The 20,296-nt window shown below is 52.3% G+C and overlaps 9 protein-coding genes across 9 annotated transcripts in view; 5 read left to right on the top strand and 4 right to left on the bottom strand.

Annotated features, from left to right (window-relative positions):
- Positions 1 to 95: 95 nt before the first annotated feature.
- On the bottom strand, positions 96 to 1,846 carry GUITHDRAFT_149310 (hypothetical protein; the record flags this gene model as incomplete). The annotated part of the gene is made up of 11 exons (XM_005818348.1): positions 96 to 119; positions 179 to 237; positions 323 to 395; positions 445 to 496; positions 654 to 692; positions 900 to 952; positions 1,110 to 1,235; positions 1,519 to 1,578; positions 1,603 to 1,643; positions 1,689 to 1,744; positions 1,797 to 1,846. Coding segments are annotated over 11 exons (633 nt in total), but the record flags the coding sequence as incomplete, so codon positions are not given.
- A 667-nt stretch (positions 1,847 to 2,513) lies between these two features.
- GUITHDRAFT_156593 (hypothetical protein) lies at positions 2,514 to 3,772 on the top strand. The gene is made up of 9 exons (XM_005818347.1): positions 2,514 to 2,677; positions 2,739 to 2,846; positions 2,895 to 2,935; positions 2,990 to 3,096; positions 3,156 to 3,214; positions 3,270 to 3,413; positions 3,458 to 3,502; positions 3,552 to 3,611; positions 3,656 to 3,772. The coding sequence occupies exons 1-9, from the start codon at positions 2,648 to 2,650 to the stop codon at positions 3,677 to 3,679; spliced, it is 618 nt and encodes a 205-aa protein (XP_005818404.1). The 5' UTR covers positions 2,514 to 2,647; the 3' UTR covers positions 3,680 to 3,772.
- A 1-nt stretch (position 3,773) lies between these two features.
- Positions 3,774 to 4,904, bottom strand: GUITHDRAFT_156592 (hypothetical protein). Its single transcript, XM_005818346.1, has 7 exons — positions 4,648 to 4,904; positions 4,508 to 4,598; positions 4,324 to 4,454; positions 4,200 to 4,271; positions 4,107 to 4,147; positions 3,983 to 4,059; positions 3,774 to 3,893 (listed from the first exon to the last, which is right to left on the bottom strand). Exons 1-7 carry the CDS (start codon positions 4,676 to 4,678, stop codon positions 3,827 to 3,829), a joined length of 510 nt encoding a protein of 169 aa, XP_005818403.1. The 5' UTR covers positions 4,679 to 4,904; the 3' UTR covers positions 3,774 to 3,826.
- Positions 4,905 to 5,639: 735 nt separating this feature from the next.
- On the bottom strand, positions 5,640 to 6,176 carry GUITHDRAFT_122382 (hypothetical protein; the record flags this gene model as incomplete). The annotated part of the gene is made up of 1 exon (XM_005818345.1): positions 5,640 to 6,176. One exon carries the CDS (start codon positions 6,174 to 6,176, stop codon positions 5,640 to 5,642), a length of 537 nt encoding a protein of 178 aa, XP_005818402.1.
- Positions 6,177 to 8,039: 1,863 nt separating this feature from the next.
- On the top strand, positions 8,040 to 10,005 carry GUITHDRAFT_122381 (hypothetical protein; the record flags this gene model as incomplete). The annotated part of the gene is made up of 7 exons (XM_005818344.1): positions 8,040 to 8,642; positions 8,716 to 8,922; positions 9,001 to 9,108; positions 9,150 to 9,313; positions 9,368 to 9,466; positions 9,773 to 9,862; positions 9,927 to 10,005. 7 exons carry the CDS (start codon positions 8,040 to 8,042, stop codon positions 10,003 to 10,005), a joined length of 1,350 nt encoding a protein of 449 aa, XP_005818401.1.
- A 3,502-nt stretch (positions 10,006 to 13,507) lies between these two features.
- On the top strand, positions 13,508 to 14,199 carry GUITHDRAFT_156591 (hypothetical protein). The gene is made up of 4 exons (XM_005818343.1): positions 13,508 to 13,563; positions 13,615 to 13,824; positions 13,905 to 13,952; positions 14,064 to 14,199. The coding sequence occupies exons 2-3, from the start codon at positions 13,625 to 13,627 to the stop codon at positions 13,933 to 13,935; spliced, it is 231 nt and encodes a 76-aa protein (XP_005818400.1). The 5' UTR covers positions 13,508 to 13,563; positions 13,615 to 13,624; the 3' UTR covers positions 13,936 to 13,952; positions 14,064 to 14,199.
- Positions 14,200 to 15,122: 923 nt separating this feature from the next.
- Positions 15,123 to 16,311, top strand: GUITHDRAFT_156590 (hypothetical protein). Its single transcript, XM_005818342.1, has 6 exons — positions 15,123 to 15,232; positions 15,302 to 15,482; positions 15,532 to 15,778; positions 15,879 to 16,067; positions 16,114 to 16,169; positions 16,294 to 16,311. The coding sequence occupies exons 2-4, from the start codon at positions 15,305 to 15,307 to the stop codon at positions 15,949 to 15,951; spliced, it is 498 nt and encodes a 165-aa protein (XP_005818399.1). The 5' UTR covers positions 15,123 to 15,232; positions 15,302 to 15,304; the 3' UTR covers positions 15,952 to 16,067; positions 16,114 to 16,169; positions 16,294 to 16,311.
- A 162-nt stretch (positions 16,312 to 16,473) lies between these two features.
- On the bottom strand, positions 16,474 to 17,630 carry GUITHDRAFT_156587 (hypothetical protein). The gene is made up of 8 exons (XM_005818341.1): positions 17,518 to 17,630; positions 17,438 to 17,459; positions 17,360 to 17,375; positions 17,126 to 17,193; positions 16,969 to 17,057; positions 16,866 to 16,917; positions 16,787 to 16,809; positions 16,474 to 16,602 (listed from the first exon to the last, which is right to left on the bottom strand). Exons 1-8 carry the CDS (start codon positions 17,598 to 17,600, stop codon positions 16,563 to 16,565), a joined length of 393 nt encoding a protein of 130 aa, XP_005818398.1. The 5' UTR covers positions 17,601 to 17,630; the 3' UTR covers positions 16,474 to 16,562.
- Positions 17,631 to 17,899: 269 nt separating this feature from the next.
- Positions 17,900 to 20,296, top strand: part of GUITHDRAFT_156586 (hypothetical protein) — a 2,662-nt gene continuing 265 nt past the window's right edge. The window contains exons 1-8 of the mRNA XM_005818340.1: positions 17,900 to 17,954; positions 18,014 to 18,471; positions 18,527 to 18,615; positions 18,661 to 18,714; positions 19,106 to 19,167; positions 19,392 to 19,437; positions 19,500 to 19,586; positions 19,754 to 20,169. Coding sequence (XP_005818397.1) covers positions 17,945 to 17,954; positions 18,014 to 18,471; positions 18,527 to 18,574 — 516 coding nt within the window. The 5' untranslated portion in view covers positions 17,900 to 17,944 and the 3' untranslated portion in view covers positions 18,575 to 18,615; positions 18,661 to 18,714; positions 19,106 to 19,167; ... (1 more) ...; positions 19,500 to 19,586; positions 19,754 to 20,169. The remainder of the gene's footprint in view (positions 17,955 to 18,013; positions 18,472 to 18,526; positions 18,616 to 18,660; positions 18,715 to 19,105; positions 19,168 to 19,391; positions 19,438 to 19,499; positions 19,587 to 19,753; positions 20,170 to 20,296) is intronic.

The raw sequence follows: 20,296 nt of genomic DNA, 5'->3' as shown, positions 1-20,296 counted from the left end.
AGGGCGGAGGAGGCAGGAGAGGAGAAGGAGGAGGATGAAGAGGAGGAGGAGGAGCATGAGGATAAGGAGGAGGTGGAGGAGGAAGAGAGTGGAACCTGGAACTTGAAGTATTGTCGGACCTGACGAGAGAAAGGATATGAGAAGTCGAGGATAAGGAGGCAGGACCCCTCCCCCTTACCTTCTTCTCCTCCCCTGAAGCATCCAGGTAGCTTCCCGAGCAAATCATTATGTGCACACCTATCACAACTTCACCAGTCCTTTCAACCTCCTCCTCCTCCTCCTCCTCCTCCTCCTCCTCCTCCTCCTCCCCCCCTCCCTTCACCTGCTTCCTTCAGCTCGTGGGACACGATGTAGTCAACTTGCTGGTTGGACTCGAACTGCGCCAGCACAGTCTCCTGCTCCCCCCCATCAGCTCCCGCGGCGCATCCTTGCATGCGGCAGCACCGGCTTGCCGTCCAGCAGCGGGACGCGCTTGGTGCCCGTCTGGATTTCTGCCCTGCGAGGGAGGAGAGTGAGGGAGGAGGAGAAAGGTGATGAGGAAGGGGCGGAGGAGGAAGTTACGGAGGGGTCAGGCGGTAGAGGGAATGAGGAGGAGGAGGAGGAGGAGAAGAACGAGGATGAGGATGAGGAGGGGGAGGAGGAGAGTGACATACCTGATCTCTAGCCGCATCAGCCGGCTACCACTTGTGTTGCTGCTCCCAACATTCAGAACTCAGCAGACGTTTGTAGCGACAGTCACAGAAGGTGTGGGAGGGAAGGTTGGCAAGCAGGAGGAGGAGAAGTGAGGGAGCAGCGAGGAGATAAGAGAAATGGAAAACAGGAGGAGGAGGGGCGGACGGGGAGGAGGGAGGAGGGAGGAACGGAAGGAGGAAGGAGGAAGGAGGAGGTAGAACGGTCACCAAGCGCTGATGTAAGCAGTGAAGGTTTCTCCTAAGTAGATGTTGCCGAAGCCCTGCAAGAGCGAAAGTGAAGGGACGAGCTGGTAGACACGATGATGATGAGGAGGAGAGGAGGAGGAGGTGCTGGAAGGAGGAGGGTGTAGCGAGACTCAAGCACGGGCAGAGGGAACGGAGGACGGGGAAGGGGGAGGGCGGAGACGGGAGGCTTACAGTGGGGAGGAGGAGGTTCTCGCTGGGACATCCTTCTGCATCGGAATGAGGAAGGTGACCGGTCGCCTGCTCTGCTTGATCGCTCGCAGTCTCCCTGAGCGCTTGCAGCCCGGCGGTGAAACCAGCCTGATATACAATCAGATACAGCGAGCAGGAGAGGAGGAGGAGGAGGAGGAGGAGGAGGAGGAGGAGGAGGAGGAGGAGGAGGAGGAGGAGGAGGAGGAGGAGGAGGAGAGAAGACCAGGACAAGGGAAATGGGCAGAGGGTTGATGACCAGGAGGAGAGAGGGAGCAGGAAGTGATCGCGACCAGGTCAAGAAGAGGAGGTCGTTGAGGTACAAGAGAAGAGGAGGAGGAGAAAGGAGAGGAGGATGGGGGAGGGAGAAGGGGAGGATGAAGGAGGATGGGACCTGGTGGAAGGAAGGGCGATTAAGTCGCATGACTTTGAACGCCAAAGCTTCAAGCCTGCGCTACCTGTCACTAAGTTCGACGACCAGGAGGGTGGGAGGACCTCGAAGTTTCTGCTCCCGGTGCGCTGCCAGCATGTCAGGAACAGCTGAACAATGCGGAGGAGGCAGACCTCGGCGGACGAGGAGCAGCTTCGGTAGGGAGCGAAGTTTGGCTGCGAACAGGAGGCTGTAGGAGAAGGTGTGAGCAAAGGAGGAGCAAGAGGACGTTCTGAGCTTACCGGAGCATGTGGGGCATGTGGAGGAACAGACTGAGGGGGTCGAGGAACATGCGATGCCATCTCGTACCGACCGATGCCTGCTCCTCTACCCAACAATCATTCTCTTCATTCATTCATCCTCCCTTGATCTCTGCCCCCTCACATGACGCGTGAAGGACGTATAGCACACTTTGATTCTTGCTGCCTTTCATTTGGGATCTCCCTCCCTCCTCTCCTACCTTCCTTGCTCCTCTCTTCCCTGCTTTCTCTCTGCCCTTCCGCTGCTCCCAGCAGCTACCCCTCCCCCCACTTCACAACAACACTCCACCTCCTCCTCGCACCTCCTCCTCGCACTCTGACACTGCCTCTTCCTTTCCTTTGATCCCCTGATCCCCTTCATTCCCTGTAGCTGTTATCTTCATACTTCGTTCAATCCTTCCTTCCATCTCCTGTCCTCCTCTCCTCCTCTCCTCCTCTCCTCCTCTCCTCCTCTCCTCCTCTCCTCCTCCTCCTTCCCTTCCAAGCATTCCACCATCCCATCGAAATGCCACCTCCCCGCTCGCATTGTAGGGAAACTTTTGGAGTTTGACTGAAAGTTTGAGCTCGGAGTCTTCAAAGTTTAAAGTTTGAAGTTTCTATTTCTGGAATCTATGGGTGCCGAGCGACATGGAGAAGGGGAGGGGAGAGAAAGAAAGAGAGCAGATGAAACGAGTTCCTTTGCACTGCAGGTCAGTTCGTAGATAGCAAGATCACAAGAAGAGGTGGATGAGCAAATGTGAGCTATCAGGCGACATGTTTCATCCTGCATGGGGAGAGAGAAGTGCTGCAAGTTGTAGTGAGCTCTTCGCAGGGGTTTCCTCCGACGTCTCACCATGGAAACACTCTACGTCGATCGTCGCCCGGTCAGTGATGCGAACCCCCCGAGCCATCGGTCCATGGCCTGACACAAACTTGCACCTGCAGAATGCGTCGACGAGGAGGAACCTGACCATCTCGGTAGTCACGGGGATGATCGTTGTAGTTAGCTGCGTCGTTCTGCTCAGAGGCAACGCGCGGGCATCGCAGGCACCGGTCTTTGCAGCGATTCCCTCCTCCTTGGCCGTGCTGACGGTCTGGCAGGATGTTGCAAGCATGTACCACATGTGGTTGGCGCCTAACGGGTAACGTCTTGACCCCTTGTGATGATGCAGACTGACAGGATGGCCATGGATAAGATTACCATTGAGCCCTCGCAAACAGCGCGCGCTTCTTTTCCAGTTCTGCACAACAAACTTCGTGACTGAGGCCGAGATGAGATATTGTTATGCGCGACTACTGTCAGGTTCGCTCCTCTCATCCTTGCACGCCCTACTGTCCATCCGCATGACGAGGATGCTGCAGTCGGCAATCCCTCGGGACCTGTCAAGTTTGCTGGTCAGCCGCAGTATGACAGCGAGCAGGTGTTGTGTGAACGTCTCAGATCTCTCTGCACTCTCGCTCATGCTGTTCGGTCAGGTTGTCTCCCCTCTGTTCACCTTCTCTGCACCTCCCATGGACGGGGGCAAGGGAGGCGGCGGGGATGGCGGCGGGTCGAGCGATGGTGCGAAGAAGCAGATAGGAAAAGTGACAGAGCTCGCGTCAAGACCGAGGATGTCAGAGGTATTGCCCAGCCCCTCCTCGCTCCGTGGCTGATGGAATCAAAGATGTACCAGAAGTTCAGCCCCGAGGTCACCAGGAAGAATCTCGAGGTTCAGTGTTATTCAGTTATCCCGAGCTGGTCTGACCCCCCCCTGACAGGCTTACCGTGCCGGGTTTGATGCTGGGCTAGATGCTCGGAAACAGCTGACGAGGATAGAGGTAGGAGCTCCCTTGACTCCGGATCTCATTGACGTGCGTCACAGCCCAAGAAGCGCGCGGCACACTGAGGAGCCCAGGGATGGTCATGTGTAGTTGTGATAGAGGGAAGGACGGAATGTTTATTTTATAGCTTGTTGGACTTGAATCGTCATTGTGCATGGCACTCCGAGTAGCTGAGCTGCTTCCAACATTGCATGCAAAATTCGCTCGCTTTCTCAAGAAGCTGCAGCAGGGCCTTGAGGGAGGTTGACAGCCTTCTCGGAGAAGTTGATGGTGGAGTACCTGGAGGAGGGCGAGTAAAGGAGAGGGAGAGAAGGAGAGCGAGTGAAGGAGAGGAGGAGCAGGAGGAGCAGGAGGGAAGAAACGCGTACCTAGAAGGAAGGTTGCGGACGTAGTAGATCTTGGAGCGCCTCACCTTCAAGGACGTCCTGCCTATCCTGCGGATGCCCTGCGGCCGCTTGCTCATGAGGACACGAGCAGATCAACAACAACTACCATGATGTTGGGAGCGTAGAGCTTGAACTGTCGCTCAACACCTTCGCGCTTGTCAGAAAGAGATCTGGGAGCACGAGCATTGAAATCACACACCGACGCCCGCGACGATGTTGCGGAGGGTGAAGGAAGCAGACAGCAGGCCGTTCCTCTTCGCGAGGCAGATGCCTGTTCCATGAACCTCAGGTTGCTAACAAAAAGAGTATCTCTCATGCTGCACCTCCAAACGTCATGTACTTGGAAGGCTGCAACGGGTTGATGACTCTGACAACAACAAAGTCCCCAACTTCGAAGTTGTCATAGTTCTTGGGGTTGCGAGTACTGACGATCCTCTCAACTTCTCGTTTCTCCCTGTACGATCATTCCATCAGGACAGACACCAAGAGCGCTGCGATTCTTGCTACCAGGCCTCCTGCATGTTCCCCACGATCCTGCCATCAGCAGTAAAGCCTGCTACTCCTCTCCTCGTGCCCGGCAGGAGAGAAGGCAGCATGGCTAGTGAGCAGACCATGAGACATCGAATGAAGTACTACACAGCACAGACCTTTCATTGGTGTGGATCGCAGGCTAGCCATGGCCTGGCGCACAAACGACGATGGAACTTGTGCCGCCTTTCCATGTACTGATGATGAGGCAGCGTTGGGGGATGAGTGCAGCGAGGAGGACGGCGGAGAGGAGAGGGGAGAGAGCAGACTAGTGGAGGGTGAAAGGATTGAGATGGGGGAAGCAAGGAGCCGAGAGCACAAGCCTCCTCCCCATCGCCGCGCCATCGCTTGCTGCAGCATCGCCGCCGAGGACCACGAGAGAAGCGGGTTGAGTGGGGATGGGGAATCTAAGATTGAAAACGGTTTGAAACCGTACTTTGCTGAGTGACCGCCGGTAAAGGATTCAGTGACCGGGCGCGCGGCGCCCCGCCGACCGGGCCCGCGCCGCCGGCCGCCGCAGCTGCCACCGGGCTCGGATCAGACGGGGCGTCGGCCCGGGGGGCCAGGGCCGGGGGCCCGGCAGTGCAGCCTACTCAGTGACTAGTGAGTACGGCCCGGTAGGGCCCCGGGGCGGCCCGGGCCGGGCCGGCCGGCAGCCTCGCCGTCGGTCCGACTCAGACGGTCTGCCCGGCCGCCGGGCCTCAGTCCTCTGAGTCGGAGTCACCGGCTGACAGTGAGTGCGCACTGCGCCAGTGCCGCAGTCCGACGGTCCGATGCGAAAACTTGAAAGTTCCGAAGTTCGCGCCCATCGGACGGCGACGGTCCGGTGGGTGCGTGACGGTCCGACAAGCTTTTACTCAAAGTTAGCAGAGCGATCCGATGATCGGCGTACAGCGTAAAGCCTCAGGCTGAACTTTACTCAGAGGCATCCGATCGCTGGCGCCAAACCCGACCGCGGGGCTTCAATCGAGTCGTACGCCGTGACGGCGCGCGGCGGTGACTCTGAGAGTCACTCTGCAGATGTTTGACACTTTTACTGTTACATTAACACTAGACTACATTGAGACTAGACTGCTGTGTGGTACCTTGAACCTTCAAGAGAGATCAAGAACTATATCATGGGGCAAAGAGGGATGTCCGAGCCAGATAAGCATTTCCGAGCCTGATTGGATCCAAACTTGATTACACGGATTTCATTGTGATCGATGTGCGTTTCATCTGATCTATTCTGCGCAACATCAAAGGCGTCCCTCGGCATCGGTTGCAAGCAAGGTGTTGTTTTTCCAACTTTGGTTGTTGATTCCTGACTCAATTCTGGGGACTCTGGAATATCCGATGCAGTTTCAGATGGCGTCAAAGAACTTGAGCTTGGTTCCCTTGGTAGGAGTGGATAATTATCTGCGATCTGCTTGGAAGTTTTTCTTTCTTGTAAATCCCTCTGTATCTTCCGCTCCATGTCCTGCAGCACGAGCACTCGTAGCTCGTTAAAGATGCAATTGGCCTTCTCGATCACCCTTCGCTGCTTCGTGGGCATTTCGTCCTTCACAGCCATTCCAGGCATCCAAAATGAATACGTTTCAGTTTCAGGGTCAGAGTATCGCCTCTTCGATCCTGAGTGATCCTCCGATAACGATTTCTTCTCCTCCATGGGAATCAATGGAAAAACAGACTTGTGGAAAGCCGACAGGAAGCAGAAGTGGGATAGAGGAAAATTTCGTGCCAAGAAAGTTTTGGACAACGTCAAACAAGAACAGGAAAGACGCGAAAACTGTAGGCAATACAGAAATCACACAGTACCGATGGGCCAGGTGGGCCCTGCTTGTGGCAGATATTGATTGGCAATGGTGTGGTAGCGTCGAGAAACGGGAAGGGTGAACAAGATACCAAGAAAGGACAAGGCCTAGCTCAGAGCCTGTGTATAAAGGAGAGGATACGAAGAGGAGTAGAGAGCGATCGAGCAGACGGAGCAGCAGGAGCTGGGGATGAAGCGGTTGTGGGCAGGGCGGGAGGAACACTCGAGATAAGTGAGGAGATTGGAAATGGGGGGCGTGGTTGTTTAAGGGTAGGGGTTCAAGGTTTCCTACTGGGGGTGGGGGTAGGGGTAATATTTCCAGAAATGGTCCTTTCTATGAAAGGTGGGTACTTTTGACTAGAAATGGGGGGGTGGCCTAAACTTTCTGGTGGTAAAGGAAGAGTATTGTTGAGACCGGTGGGTGCTAACCCTTCAGATTGGTGGTCAATCTTTTGCGGGGGTGGAGGTCTTGCAAAGAGTTGTAAACAATTCAGGCCTGAGGCAGATTGCGAGTGGAGAATAGGTACTGCAATCATGGTGGGTAAGGCTTTCAATTTCTTCAATAAAGATCATAAGTAAAATTAGGATAGATCCCGACAGCCCTTTATACTCTCCTTATCCAACCGAATGGCTAGCCAACTGTTTTGCAGGGTTGCGAGCCTTCTGGGAAAACATTTCTTTTCGATATCCGGGAGCACGTAATGATGTAAAAACCAGGCAACGTCTGAAAATTTTCGAGCTGGTTGAAATTTTCGTGAATCCTTCAGGCACCAGGGTGAATAAACTATGAGTAGGATACATATAGATTTCATATATCGTCTCTCCTTTGAAAATCCTCATTGAGATTCGGCTGTTTGACTAACATTTCAGGAGACTGATCGATTGTAGCGAAGGGTTGTAAAGCATGCACCACTGTACAGGGGGTGATTCATAATGTGTACCCGTACTTCAAGCTATCATCTAGATCAATTTGCAGGGTGGGGTGAATGCATTGGATTTTCAGAGTAGGGTGGGGTAGTGTGGCATGTGGCCCGGGGATACGATCCTAAAAGTTATTTACGATCTATTTATGCGTGGTTTAAGACTCACCGCCAGATTGTGACACCATCCAATATTTTGGATAAATATTGAAATAATTGTTATGAAGCATTGAAATATTCACAGATTTGTTGGGGAAAACTCGAAAACAGGGTTTCAAAAACTTTTACGCAGCCCTTTACAAGTGTTTTAGACAGTAATTTATATGACGCCGCCCTCCACAAAAACGAGGCTGACTTTGTCGTAACAGAATCGAAAGGGCTATAAAACCGCAGCGTTCCGATAGACCTGCAGGCGTATCTCCCGCTATCTCCTGCAGGGGACCCCCGGGGGCGGAACACCTCATAAAAGATTTGGAGGGGGTGTGCAGAAGTGGAGGGATGGGGGTAGGGGTCCGTAAAGTAGACGAATGCAGGGTTTAGCGAGATTGAATCTCGCCGTAACACGAGGGTTTCAAGATTCTGTATCAAATTTCAATTGTTGAATTTATAATTTCAAATAGGTTCATAATTTCAGCTTCCGGGTGACCGGAGTCTCCGAGCGCGCCTGCCGGTGTGCCGGGGCAGATTCCGTGATTCCTCCGTGAGGCGGACCCAGTGTGGACCTCATTACCCTGAGGCGGGCCTTGGTTTTCCCAGAGAGAAAGGTATCCGAGGCGAGCTCTGCCAGGATAGCTACGACATGGCAGGGGCGAGGAGACGGGGGTCGAGGGGGGCGACGCTGGCAGCCATGGTGCTGCTAGGCTTGTACGGCGGCCGAGACGACGGATGTTTTCAGATTGTTGGGGCGAAGCAGCAACACCAGACTCACAAGCTACTGGTCGATGTTGTGTTGAGCGGGGACGGGATCTTCGTGGACGGAGCAAGGGAAAGGGAGCAGGGAAAGCTCCAGGTTGGTCTCATGCTCGGACCTATGGACGACATCGGGATGGCGGTCACACAGCTATGCGAGGAAAGGAAGCTGAGCGAGGAGGGATGCGAGGCCGTTGCATCCCTGGTCGGCCAGAGATTCTCCGAATACCAGGATTCTGTCCGTGGGAGGATCGCGTCCATGTCGTTTGACGACGCGTTCCGGAGACTGCTGAGGACGAGAGAGAGCTTCTCGTCCTTCCCAGAGCTAGCAGATGCTGCCTTCTCAAGCGACACGTTCCATGATATCGGGGACTGGTGGCGGTACCACGAGATGCTGGGAGACGCCTTCGTCGACGAGGCTGACCTCTCACTCTTCTCCGAGGAGCCCATTTTCCACTTCACGTGTCCTTACTGGACGTGGGGCGATCCGGAGGTGAAGCCGCTTGCCCTCTAGCGCTGACAGATGCTCCTGCTGAACTCGATGCTCATGCTGATCTCCCTGGCAGGCTGCGCACATCGCGGGGAACGTGAGCAGCCAAGTCAGCAGCGAGCTGTTTGCTGTGGGGGACGCGCTCCTGGGCTACAGGTCTGGGGCCCTGCCGAATCATGCCAATGGGAAGCTTCCGACCACCAACACCTGCCGACATGTCATGCAGCTCAGCTTGCTGATCAAGACCCTGCTTGCAGACAGAGCCGAACTGAGCAAGCTGAAGGTGCGAGAGGAGGGAAGAGGGAAGATGAGAGAAGAGGGAGTAGGTTGTTTGAGATCCAATTGCCCTGCTGCTTCCTAGGTGGTGGAGATTGGCGGAGGATACGGGAACATGGCGAGACTCTTTGCCCTCGCGTACGGTTTCAGGCACTGGACGATTTTTGACATGCGCTTCATGAACAAGCTCCAGGTCAATGACTTGTGTTGAGCGTGACCTGAGATCATGTTCAGGGGTTTTACTTCGAAAGCACTCTCAATGCTACTGTTCTCCGGAATGTTGTGGCAGAGGACTTCGAGGAGCAGACATCCAAGTCGTCTTTCACTTCCCACTTGTGCTATGACGACGATGAAGCATGCCGTGTATGGGCGGCAGCAGGCGAGTGCATGAAAAATCCGTGAGTCGAAGTTTGGCATGCGCACGGCAGTGGGAATGACTTGGGATAACCAAGGGAGTTCATGCACGAGAGGTGTAGGAGCAGCTGCTCACAGTGCGAGTCCTCGTCGAACTTCACCTTCAACCTGGTGGACACCAAGCACCTCAACACATGGTTACACAGGGGGTTTCGGGGGGCAGACGTCCTGATAGCGACCTCGAGGTGACTGGGTTCTTGGCTGAGGCTTCTGTCCTTGATTGCTTGTTGACAGTCTCAGTGAGTTGAGTATGGATGATTTCTTTGGTACTTCAACAACATCGTGCCTAATTGCCGGTAGCCTTCTGCTGCCTCTACTGCCGCTGCTCCTGCTCCTCCTGCTCCTCTTCCCATCACTTTCCGCGCACCTTCCATCACCTCCACCAGCCGATACCGTCCCTTCCCTTCACTGCGCGCTCTTGATCTTTCTGTCCCATTGATCAGGTATGTCCTGTACGCCTACTCCAAGGTTTGGCCGAGCCCTGAGATCGTCAACTCAAAGCTCGAGCTCCTCAAGTCTCGCCTCTCAGTAATGTGAGGAATTCAGCCACTTGCTGCGCTCGCCGGTTTCTGCCGTTGACGCGCATGTTACTTACAGCGACAGCATCGAGTCAAACCACAAGAACACTGTGACTGTAGTGTTTGCAAGACGCCCGGGCCCCGCCGCAAGCACGTGAACCGGGCAAATCATGTACGCCGTCGCCATCGCCGGGCAGGCTCGCTGCAGCCTGGGCTCGCGGCCCAGCAGTGTGACACGGTGACTCTCACACATCCGCCGGATCCGACGGCCCCAGGCGGCATGAGTCGGCTCAGACGGTCAGGCTCCGTCTGCCACGGCCCAGCCTGGAACGGTTGGGATGAACTTCGGATCGGGCCGCCCGGCGCGGCAGCAGCCTGGGCTCACTGAGTTACTGAGGCTCGGACCGGCGGCGGCCGTGCGCGCTGCCAATGGGGAACTACCCGGCAGGCCAAAGTTCCAGTCGCGAGTCACCGCCGTACTAGCCGCGAGTGAGCGTGAGCCTCAGCCTGAGTCCGGCAACTCCGGCAAGTCCGATCGGAAGCCTGAGCCGCAGGGGAGGAGGCTGGCACAGGCAACTTCGCTTGGCGGGACCGGGACTCAGGAGTAGCCTGTAGTACGGTAGGGAGGAGTTCAAAACTCATTCCATGCTCCCGCTGATGAAATTCGAATTCAAGTTAATTTCCGAAGTTCCGAGGGGCGTGACAGTCCGACTCGGGAACTTGGCTGTACAAACTAGCGGCCCCGGCGGCGGGTATCGGCCGAGTCCATCGCCGCTCGCGGCCCGACCGGGGATCCGATCAATCATTGAATCTTTGAAACTTACTGACTGACTACGGTGAGCTGCCCGGGCCCGCCGCCGCCGGGGCGTTCGGCGGCCGCGCGGCGGCTTGCGGGCCGCCGCGTCCGAGTCACTGCCTGCCCCGGAGTGCAGCCGCCGCGGCCCGGGCCGCCGCTGACGGTACCGTACTACGGCGGTACTCCGCCGGGAGTCCCAAGTCCCGAGTCCGTCTCAGGCCGCACGCCGCACCGGAGGGCCGGCTGCCACATGGCCCAGTGAGTCCGGGCCCCGGTGCCACCCGCGGCACTGCAGGCCGGCGCCGGGCTACGGTATCCTGGCAGGCCGTTCCATACCGTACGGTAGGCCGATCACGGCGCGCCGGCCGCAGCGGCTGAACGGGCGCCCATTACGTTCGCTTATAGTTTTAGTTAATATCCCCTGGAGGGCTTCTGGTACAAATTATGGACGGCGGTCTAAGTAGTTTTAGTACCAGGGTATGCTTCAGAGTTATCGACGGGTGGTTGACTCCTTCATCAGTTCTAGTCACCACCCCATGAATTCCCACGATTCAACGGTGGGTGGCAAGTGGTTTACCTCCTTCCCCTCACTCGTCGGGGGGGTACGCAAATGGGTTGGAGCCCTGAATTTGCTGTTATTCTCGGATGGAGTTTGTACTGGCGTGGACGGCTTGTAGAATAGTTTTAGAGCATTTCGAGTCCGCGTGTTGAATATGCACCATTACCCGTCCATTCCTTACGAAATGACTTGAATGGACGGGTGGTGGCCTGATCACACTGAAGAACCCATGCATACTCCACAAAACTTCAGATCACTGGTGGGGTAGGGTCCTAGCAGAAACACAGATTTGAATTTTTGAATTCTGAACACAACCACTGGGTAGGTGGTCAGTGACTACCCCTTATGTTCACTGAAATATGATCTAAAATGTGGGTAGGGTGATTTGAATCTTCGATGTCCCCAGTCATCGGGGTGGGTAGTTTCCATCCCGCCAGACCACCCCCCACACCGTGTCCCTGTTTTTTTCATCTATCGGTAGGGGTCATTTTTCGATTCAAACAACCACCCACCCCATACTTATAAGAAGAATTAACACTGATTGGTGGGGTAGTGAAGCTCGAAGGCTTCATCTGAAGGTGGGTCCTCGAAAAGAGATGGGGTGGGTAGGAGGTCTCCTTACCTCTCCCTATAAATTCTCCTCGGTATTTCGAGAAGAAGCCACAATCTATGTTCATGTTGATGAACACAGATGTCTAACATTGAAGTTTTATACAATTATTTCATCTCTTGTGTGAAGTTATGCCCATGGAGAACGCCTCCATGAGTTCAGGATTCACTCGAGAACTGAAGCGGGCCGGGTTTTTGTACGGCAAGCGTGCGAAACGTGGTGATGGCGGCTTCAACATTCCAGTTCGCCCCTTTGATGCTCATGACATGGAAGAATTGTGTCGATACTTTTCGCCGAATTCTGATATATTGTCAGGTATTAGTGTATGGAGAGGGTTGGTCGATGTTCTGATGTCTCAGCAGGTCTCAGCAGGAAATTCTGATTTATTATATTCCTAATTCCGTTTCACACGTTTTCGTTTGTTGGGATCAGCATGCCACTGAATTCCTCCCAGTCCATCAATACCAACGATAGATTTGAAGGAGATTACAGCGCCATCGGCAATTGCACATATACTCTGGACAAATTCGGCAAAGGTCTGGGATTCCTGACAAGTGGAACATCGAAAACACGAGCAAACAATGGATGCTCCACCACCTCCTCACCAAGGAACCATTTGTAGAACTTGAGCTGACGTTTCACAGAGATTTTCTGTCGAACTTCTGTTGGGATCAATGATAGAATGCTGCTGATTTGGACATCGGGGCAGGAAAACTCCAACTCCTTAATACCTCTCTTCTCAAACACAGATCCCCGCGCGACCAACCACTTGTGGAAACAATCTTTGAATGTTTCGATATCTCTTCGGACTGTGAAAAAAAAGTGAGATGGTAAGCGTTTGGTTTGAAAAAGCACCATCTCTTCAATGAATTTTGCAGGGTCTGGAATCGAGAAGAATGCGCATTCGCAATAACTTTTTTTGCCTAAGCTTTGCTCGGAAAAATGAATATATCCTATCACCTTCACATGTTGTCCATCACTAGATTGAAACACAGGATATGACAAGTCGAAGACATCATTTATGTCCTCGAAACTGATTATTTCACAGTAAATTGATTGCAGGCATTCATCATCCTTCAAAATTCTGCTCAGCCTTGCCACTTCACCGTGTGGCACTCCATTCGATTTCAAGTTTTGATCCACCCTTTTCAGCAATTGCTTATCGTACAACATGTAAACTTCAAATTGACATGTCGAAATGATACGCTTGATTACTCCACAACGTTTTGAGCCATCGTCAACATCTGAGTATGTTACACCACAACCAGGGACCAGCGGTAACGCTGTGCCGAGGTTGTCATCCTTCCAAACTGGATTGACGGAATCGCAGAGAAGAATGTTGGGATGCATAAATGGTTCCTTCACATGGTCAGGGACTCCAGAATAAAGTTCCTCGTTGACTGTATCTAGCGAAGATTCTCTTTCTTCGGTTGCCCGACGAGTTTGAATCCCACATACTGCCGCAGAGCGTGGCTGACGCGTTTCAACACCCTTCTCATGGGGACGGGCAGGCATGGCGGGCAGGCAACAAAATTTCGCGAGTGATTTGAAACTGAATTTGAAATGAAAAACATTATATTCGGTACCAGCTGATCGCAGATAAAACTCTAATACTACCACCCCACCATACTTCAATGGATCCTAAGATGGGACCCCTTCCGAAAAATCTAAAGCAAAATCAACAAGCGAACGTAATGCAGGAGCAAGGAGGACAAGGATCAACGAAGCTCATAGCCGCGACGGTCCTGCAACTACAGACAGGTCAGCACAGGTAGACATCCTGACGTCCTCCTCTCCCCCACCTCCTGCTTCATGCCCCGTCTCTCCACTCCAGCCACCTCCTCCGCCACAAGCAATGCACACAGCGCCAATCTCGAAGAACGACAAGGAGACAAGGGGAGAGGAGGAGCTACCAGGCCCAACAAAGATGCAAGATGGGAACTCGTCTCACCTTCAATGGGCAACGGGGGCGGAGGAGCAAATCCTACCAGCAGGCAGCAAACCACCCACGACTACCACCGACAGGTCAGTGCAATCAGCATGGGTGGAAACGCACAGGAAGGACAACGCCCCTGGCAACATCATTTCTCACAATGTCAATGGATGCAGTCAATTTGTGCTGAAACACATCCTAGGATACCTGATTGAAACATATCAACCAACAGTCGTGCTACTTCAAGAAGTTTTGGTCGGGGGAAAACGAAAGGAGGCAGATCTCCGAATGATGATCAAGAAAGAATGGGGATGCTACCGAGTGTTCATGACGAAAGGTGCAGGGGAGGGGAGAAAGGGTAAGAGCGATCTTCGCCTTGTGACGCTCGTACATGCGGACCTTCTCCCTCGTCCCTCCCCCCTGCTCTGCCGCCGCGCTGACATGTTGGAAGAGCAGAATCTCCAAAAAAGAATACAACTTTTACAGATCGAAAAAAAAGAACCGATAGGGATCTGTAACATCCACTTTCCTACTGCAGCGCAAGGGGAGGATCAAGACGAGATGTGGGCAACGCTGAGCCAGATGCTCAAGACGGAGCCAAGTGTCAAGCTCACCATCATAGGAGGCGACTTCAATGCATCTCGACAACATCCAGAGATCCCCATGAGAGTCGGATACGGGAGCAAATCGAGTGTGCACCGTGCAGATGAGAGAATGGAACAAGGCTTAAACGAACTTGGACGATCACAGATGGTCACTTGCGAGAAGATGAGCAGAAGCAGCACGCACTTCACCTTCTCAACATGGTACAAGCAAGGTCATCACCAAGCAAAACTGGATCATGTCTTTGCATTACACCATCCATCTCGCACAGTAAGCTTAATATCGCAGACCGCAGAGGATTGCATCATAGGAGCCGCAGTCGACCACAGAGCACTTGTAGTGAATGTGAGCTCTCTCGATGCTGAGGGTAAGCAAGCCATCCCAAAGATTGAAATCCTCCCGCAAAGGAGGGATCGAGAAGCAACCCCTCGACGAAAGAAAAGGGTGGTCGAGATGGACAAGCTATCGGGAAGACTAGGCGTGGAATGGGCAATAGCACTTGATGAGAAGATAAAAGCGGCACAAGCTCTACATCAAGATTGCGACATTCTCGAATTGATAACAACAGCCCTCCCCATCAAGGAAATTCCGCTACGAGGCTCCAGCGGGAAAAGACATGCATCCAAAACTCAAATGGATCTGAAGCGCAAAATCAAGCAACTTCACAAGGACTTAAGAAACGCTTCAGAAATTCCAGACTTTATTGATCGCGCACACAAGGAGTCGAGCTTACATGCAGAAATAAGAGAGAATATGACCAAATTCAAGGAGATCTGCGCAGCACAAGACCAAGAGATATTCCTGAAAATATGCGAAGAACGAAGAAGACGCTTGGGCACGATAGGGAGTAAAGAGTCTCAAAATGCAATGGGCAAGAAGTCAGACTTTAAGCCCAAAGCCCCAATGCTGAGTCAACTGCCAGAGAAGTGCCACCCAAACACAATCGAACTTACGTCATGGAGAGATCTCCAGCCAGCGCTGCAACAGCCGGAGACAGCATATCTTCAAGAACTGAACCCGTTAATCGAGACATTCCTCCAGAGCAACTCCAAAGAATCAAGCAAAACCTTTTGGAATGCAAGACATCAAACCATGCTGCACGTCGAGGTTCTCGGGGCGAGGAACCAGGCAACACTGACACAAAAGCTGTTCATAACTCTGGCGCCTGCACACGCAATCGTACCCATCATCCGAGGACTGATCACACAGCCAGGAGGGTGGCGCCTGGAAGGATACAAAAACATCGAGCAATTCCTCCCCATGAGATTGGCAAGAGATCTAGAAGATGAAACCCACACGGCAACCTTCTTTGCAGTCAACGGATGTACCATGAACGGAACCTGTGCAAGAGCTGAATGTCAAACAAAAGGACGACTGATCCCGTTATATGACAAAAGCCAGAAAAACGAAGAAGCATCAATCCTCTTCTTCTGCAAAAGCTGTCAATCACTGACTTCCGTCAAACCACCGGACTTCGAACCCCCAGAGCAAATCAATCAACACCCGACCAGGGATGTAGAGATAGCTTACCCGCTGGAGCCAGGCGAGATCCAAGTATGGATTCAAAAACTGGCCAACCGGAAAGCAGCAGGCATGGATTTGATTTCAAACGAGATTCTGAAAGCTCTGCCTGACAGTGCAAAGGAGGAAATAGGCAAGACAATCAGCCGAGCCTTGATCGGAGACAAGCAAACACTAAAGATGCTCGCGAGAGTTAGGCTCCTCCCAAAAAATGAGATATGTCACGTCTTGGAGAATCAAAGACCTATATGCGTCCTCTCCTCGATAACGAGGATCTTCCAGGCAGTCATAGCGCACAGACTGGCAAAAGCTGCTGAAAAACATAAGCTACTCACTAACAACCAGGAAGGTTTCAGACCAGAGGGAGGAACGATCAGGCAGGGTCATCGGCTACTCAACATCATCGAGGAGGCTCACTTTGTACCTCGACTTTGCAAACTTCTTTAACAATGTGGCAGTCGAATCCATTGCAAAAATCATGGAAGTATACGGCTTTCACCAGCGTGATGTAGACGTCGCAATCAGTTGTAGCCAAGGGATAGCGCTGCAAATTCAGACAGAGAGGTTCGAAACAACAGCCATCCCACTTCTCAGAGGATTACCCCAAGGCAGCCCCGCAAGTCCGCCAAAAACAAATCTTCTGCTAAGCATCTTGTCCAAACAGCTCGATCAACAACAAGACGAGATTGCAACTCAACACCCTAATAATCTGTCATTTGCAGACGACCTTGTCCTGATAGCACATTCAGTGAGAGAGATGAAAACGCTTGTCCAAGTGGTAGAGCGATTCTGTCGATGGAGTGGATTAGAACTGAACACGAAGAAATCTGAAATCACCAGCTTTGATTATCGGCTAAGAAGGGAGATCCCAGGAACACAGACCATCAAGTTCTTCGACAAGGAGTTTGTGAACCTACCACCGACGAAATGGTTCAAATATCTAGGGATCCGGATCAGCTTGTGGAGACCAGGAGGAAGAGGCAACAAGGCGCACACCTGCCCCTTCACGTGGGGGGAGAAAGAACACATCTTGGAGAAGACAAAAGAACTGACAAAGCTGATTGAATCATCTGCTTACTCGGCAGCCCAAAAATATTACCTGGTGAAGGTAGGCATCGTCAATATATTTAGATACTCGGCGGTACTGGTGAGCTGGTCTTGGTCAGACTTACAAACCTTAGATACCCTCTGGACCAGAGCATTCAAAAGAGCTATGGGATTGAGCAAGAGTACAAGCAACGCTATCTTTCACCTACCTTGGGACAAAGGAGGCCTCCAACTCCCCCATCCAGCACCCATCTTGGGAAGGGCGGCGATTCGGTATCTAGAGAAAGAAACGAATAAGAAATGCAGGGTGGATGATGATATCAAAAGCAGTCTGATCCACAAACTAACATCATGGTGCAACCAATGGGGGTGTCAAACAATAAACCAGCTACAACGAGAAATCAGATCGGGCAGACTCAAAGAGAACGAAGAGATAAGAGGACCGGAGAGACTCGCAATCTGGATAGCGGAAAAAATGCAGACCACCATCAGTTGGGAAATGATTGAAAGCAAGATGAAACCGGGGACAATAGCCATCTTACATGACCTGGAGGACAAGATGCTCTCAGAAGAAAACTCCCTGCTGTCCGGAGAAAACTCCCTACCTACATCTCCTGCTCGGCAAGGCTGGGAGAGTTTTGCAAAGGCATGGAGACTACTGCCCCAAGTAGGCTTCCACTCCATGACAAGTGTCTTACCCGTCCCAGATACCGAAGGCATCTCCCTGCACCTGCCCATCCGACTCTGGCCATTCCCAAAGCAAAGGGAACAAGTAGAAGAAATCCTTGCACAATATCTGCAAGCGAATGTCATCTGGGCAAAACTCGGACTTGAGCAGGCAGGAACAGGGAAGAGAAGAAGGCCAGCCAGGGAGGAGGGGAAGCCTCTAAACAAGAGAAGGAAAGGAAAAAGGGAGGCTAGCCCACATGAACTTCAGCCACACAAGAAACTAGCCAGACCGGACCAAGGGAGAGAGGAAACGAATACGAAGGCTTGTACCCGGGTAATTTTGAGGCGGTGGCTCCAACATGACCCCACCTGTTATGATGAAGGAGGGAATCCGCAAGAAAGATTCTGTTACACTACAAGCAATATACCTTTCAAAGTTCAAGGGAACATAGCCATCTTTGAGCGATCTCAAATTGAAGAAAGCAAGACCATGGATCCACCAATAGAATGGTTGGAAGCGTCACTGGACTCGGCTCCCTTCACATCTGCAACAAGGGAAGAGGACGGTAATAACCGAAGAGACTGCAATCAAAGCATCCATCTGCTGCTGGAAATAGTTAATGCATTGGACGACGGCGAAACAGAAGCTATAGCATGGTGGCAACAACTCGAGGAGGTAGTATCAGAGGTTCGCCAAGAAACAACACAACCATTGGCATACGAGTTTTTACAACACCTAGCAGAGATTACAGCATGCGACATCAGTACATTTCGTAACTGGCCTACCCTACACACACATCCCCAGGCTCTGGACAAGAAGAGAGCAAGGGAACTGCACAGAGTGGTGATTTGGATGGACAAACAAAAGAGATTTCGTGAACAAATCCTGGATACAATACATGTCATTCTGATAGGATGGAAGAATAACATTGATGAGATACCAGAAGGTTTTGAAATTATCAGCCGGGTCCCGAAAGGCGCTCAAATAGCTTATGCAGCAAACTTCTGGCAATCAGGGAATAGGTGTTTGATGAAGACTGCAGAGGAGTTATGGATACTAGTTAGGCACACACTCCCAACATACTTACGAGTCCAGCTTCAGGACAACATCCTCCCAACGTATGAGGAGCTGTGTAACAGACGAAGGGATCAGATCCAGCCGTGCAGCGATCATCAAGGCGGAAGGCATCATCATCAAGGCGGAAGGCATTTCACAGCAGCTATTGAAGGAGACATCATGCAGGGCAGAAAAAACAGATCCATGCGAGTAGGATATGTTCTCCAACAAAAAGAGATGACGTCAGGAGGAGGGATGAAAATCAATGGGAAGTGCAGCATCATCCGAGCGAACACAATCGCAATCGGCTTACTTCTGCAACATGTCCTTGAGGAAGGAATACAGATCAAAAGGGGAAATCAAGTCACAATAATGTACCAGTCCACACGTTTCCACCGCTTTATGACAAATACGTTGCGAATGGATACCATGCGATACGAAGACGAACTGCTGGAGGACTTACATGATCGGTTACTCACTTGCATGAGGAAACTCGAAGGGAGGGGAATCAGGATCCGACTCCAACTAGCAAAAGAATCTCATAGAAACATTCAAGAGGCAAAGGAAATGGCCAAGCAAGCAAAACAAACATTTGCCTCGGGATGGGAGAAAGCAATCTACGATAGTCCAATGGAATTCATCATTGCAGGAGAAGAAAATCCTACATCAGGATTCGATCGCTTGAAGAAATGGGACTACATTATCAGACAACAGACAATGGTGGCAAGGATTCGAGCGGGAGACCTCACCTTGACAGAGAAATTCATGCTCGAAATGCATGTGGGAAGAGATTTACTAGGGAGAGGGTTCAAACAATGCGAAGGGTCAGTCACGCGAACAGCTATCCAAGCGATCACCTTCTCAGCACCGACGAGGAAGAAGCTCTTTCAATGGGGGAAGACTAACTCACCATGTTGTCCTCACTGTCCAGACCGAGAAGAAACCTGGGGTCATGTTCAGCTACACAATGAAGTCATGAAGAAGATCAAGGTAAGACTGCAGCAGAGTTGGAGGAAACAAAGGGTACGGGTCAATTCATGGTGGGACACCCCAATACGCATCGTGATGGAAGCGATGGGGACTTCAATGCGCCGAGAAGGGCACTGGATACCTGACGGTTGCTGCTACTTTGCAAGCATCAAACGCATTGTCCTCATCGAATTTGCAAGGACATCGGAGTATGACGGAGTCGAACAAACAAGCCTGGAATGCCTGAAGAAGAAATTTCAGGAAAAGGAAGAGAAATATGCCCCCCTACGAGCAGAAATCACAGCTTTGCTACCTGACCATGAAGTTGAACAAGCAACATTCATAGCAGGAGTGAAAGGATCGATCATGGAAAGGGAATGGCATGAGAATTTCAGGGTGCTAAGGGTGGAAGACACGGAATGGGAAGGCATCAAGACAGCAGCAATCAAGCAACTGCTGGTGGTGCAACACATGCTATGGACGGCAAGAAGGGGAAGCAAGTCGACCTAGTCCGATGGGGGGCAGGCGCGGCTCATGGGCAAGCCACCTATGGAGCACAGGCAGGGAAGGAAAACAAGCCTAGCACCAAGGAGACAGGCGCAGCTCAGGGTCATGGAGGGAAGAGGTGGGCGACTGGGGGGGGAAGGGGCAGGACAGGCGCAGCTCATGGTCTTGGAGGGAAGAG

The sequence above is a fragment of the Guillardia theta genome (genome assembly GCF_000315625.1).
Source record: "Guillardia theta CCMP2712 unplaced genomic scaffold GUITHscaffold_323, whole genome shotgun sequence".
In the NCBI taxonomy this organism is placed as follows: Eukaryota; class Cryptophyceae; order Pyrenomonadales; family Geminigeraceae; genus Guillardia; species Guillardia theta.
The sequence above is the reverse complement of the archived record's forward strand: the minus strand, read 5'-3'. Positions and strand labels throughout refer to the sequence as shown.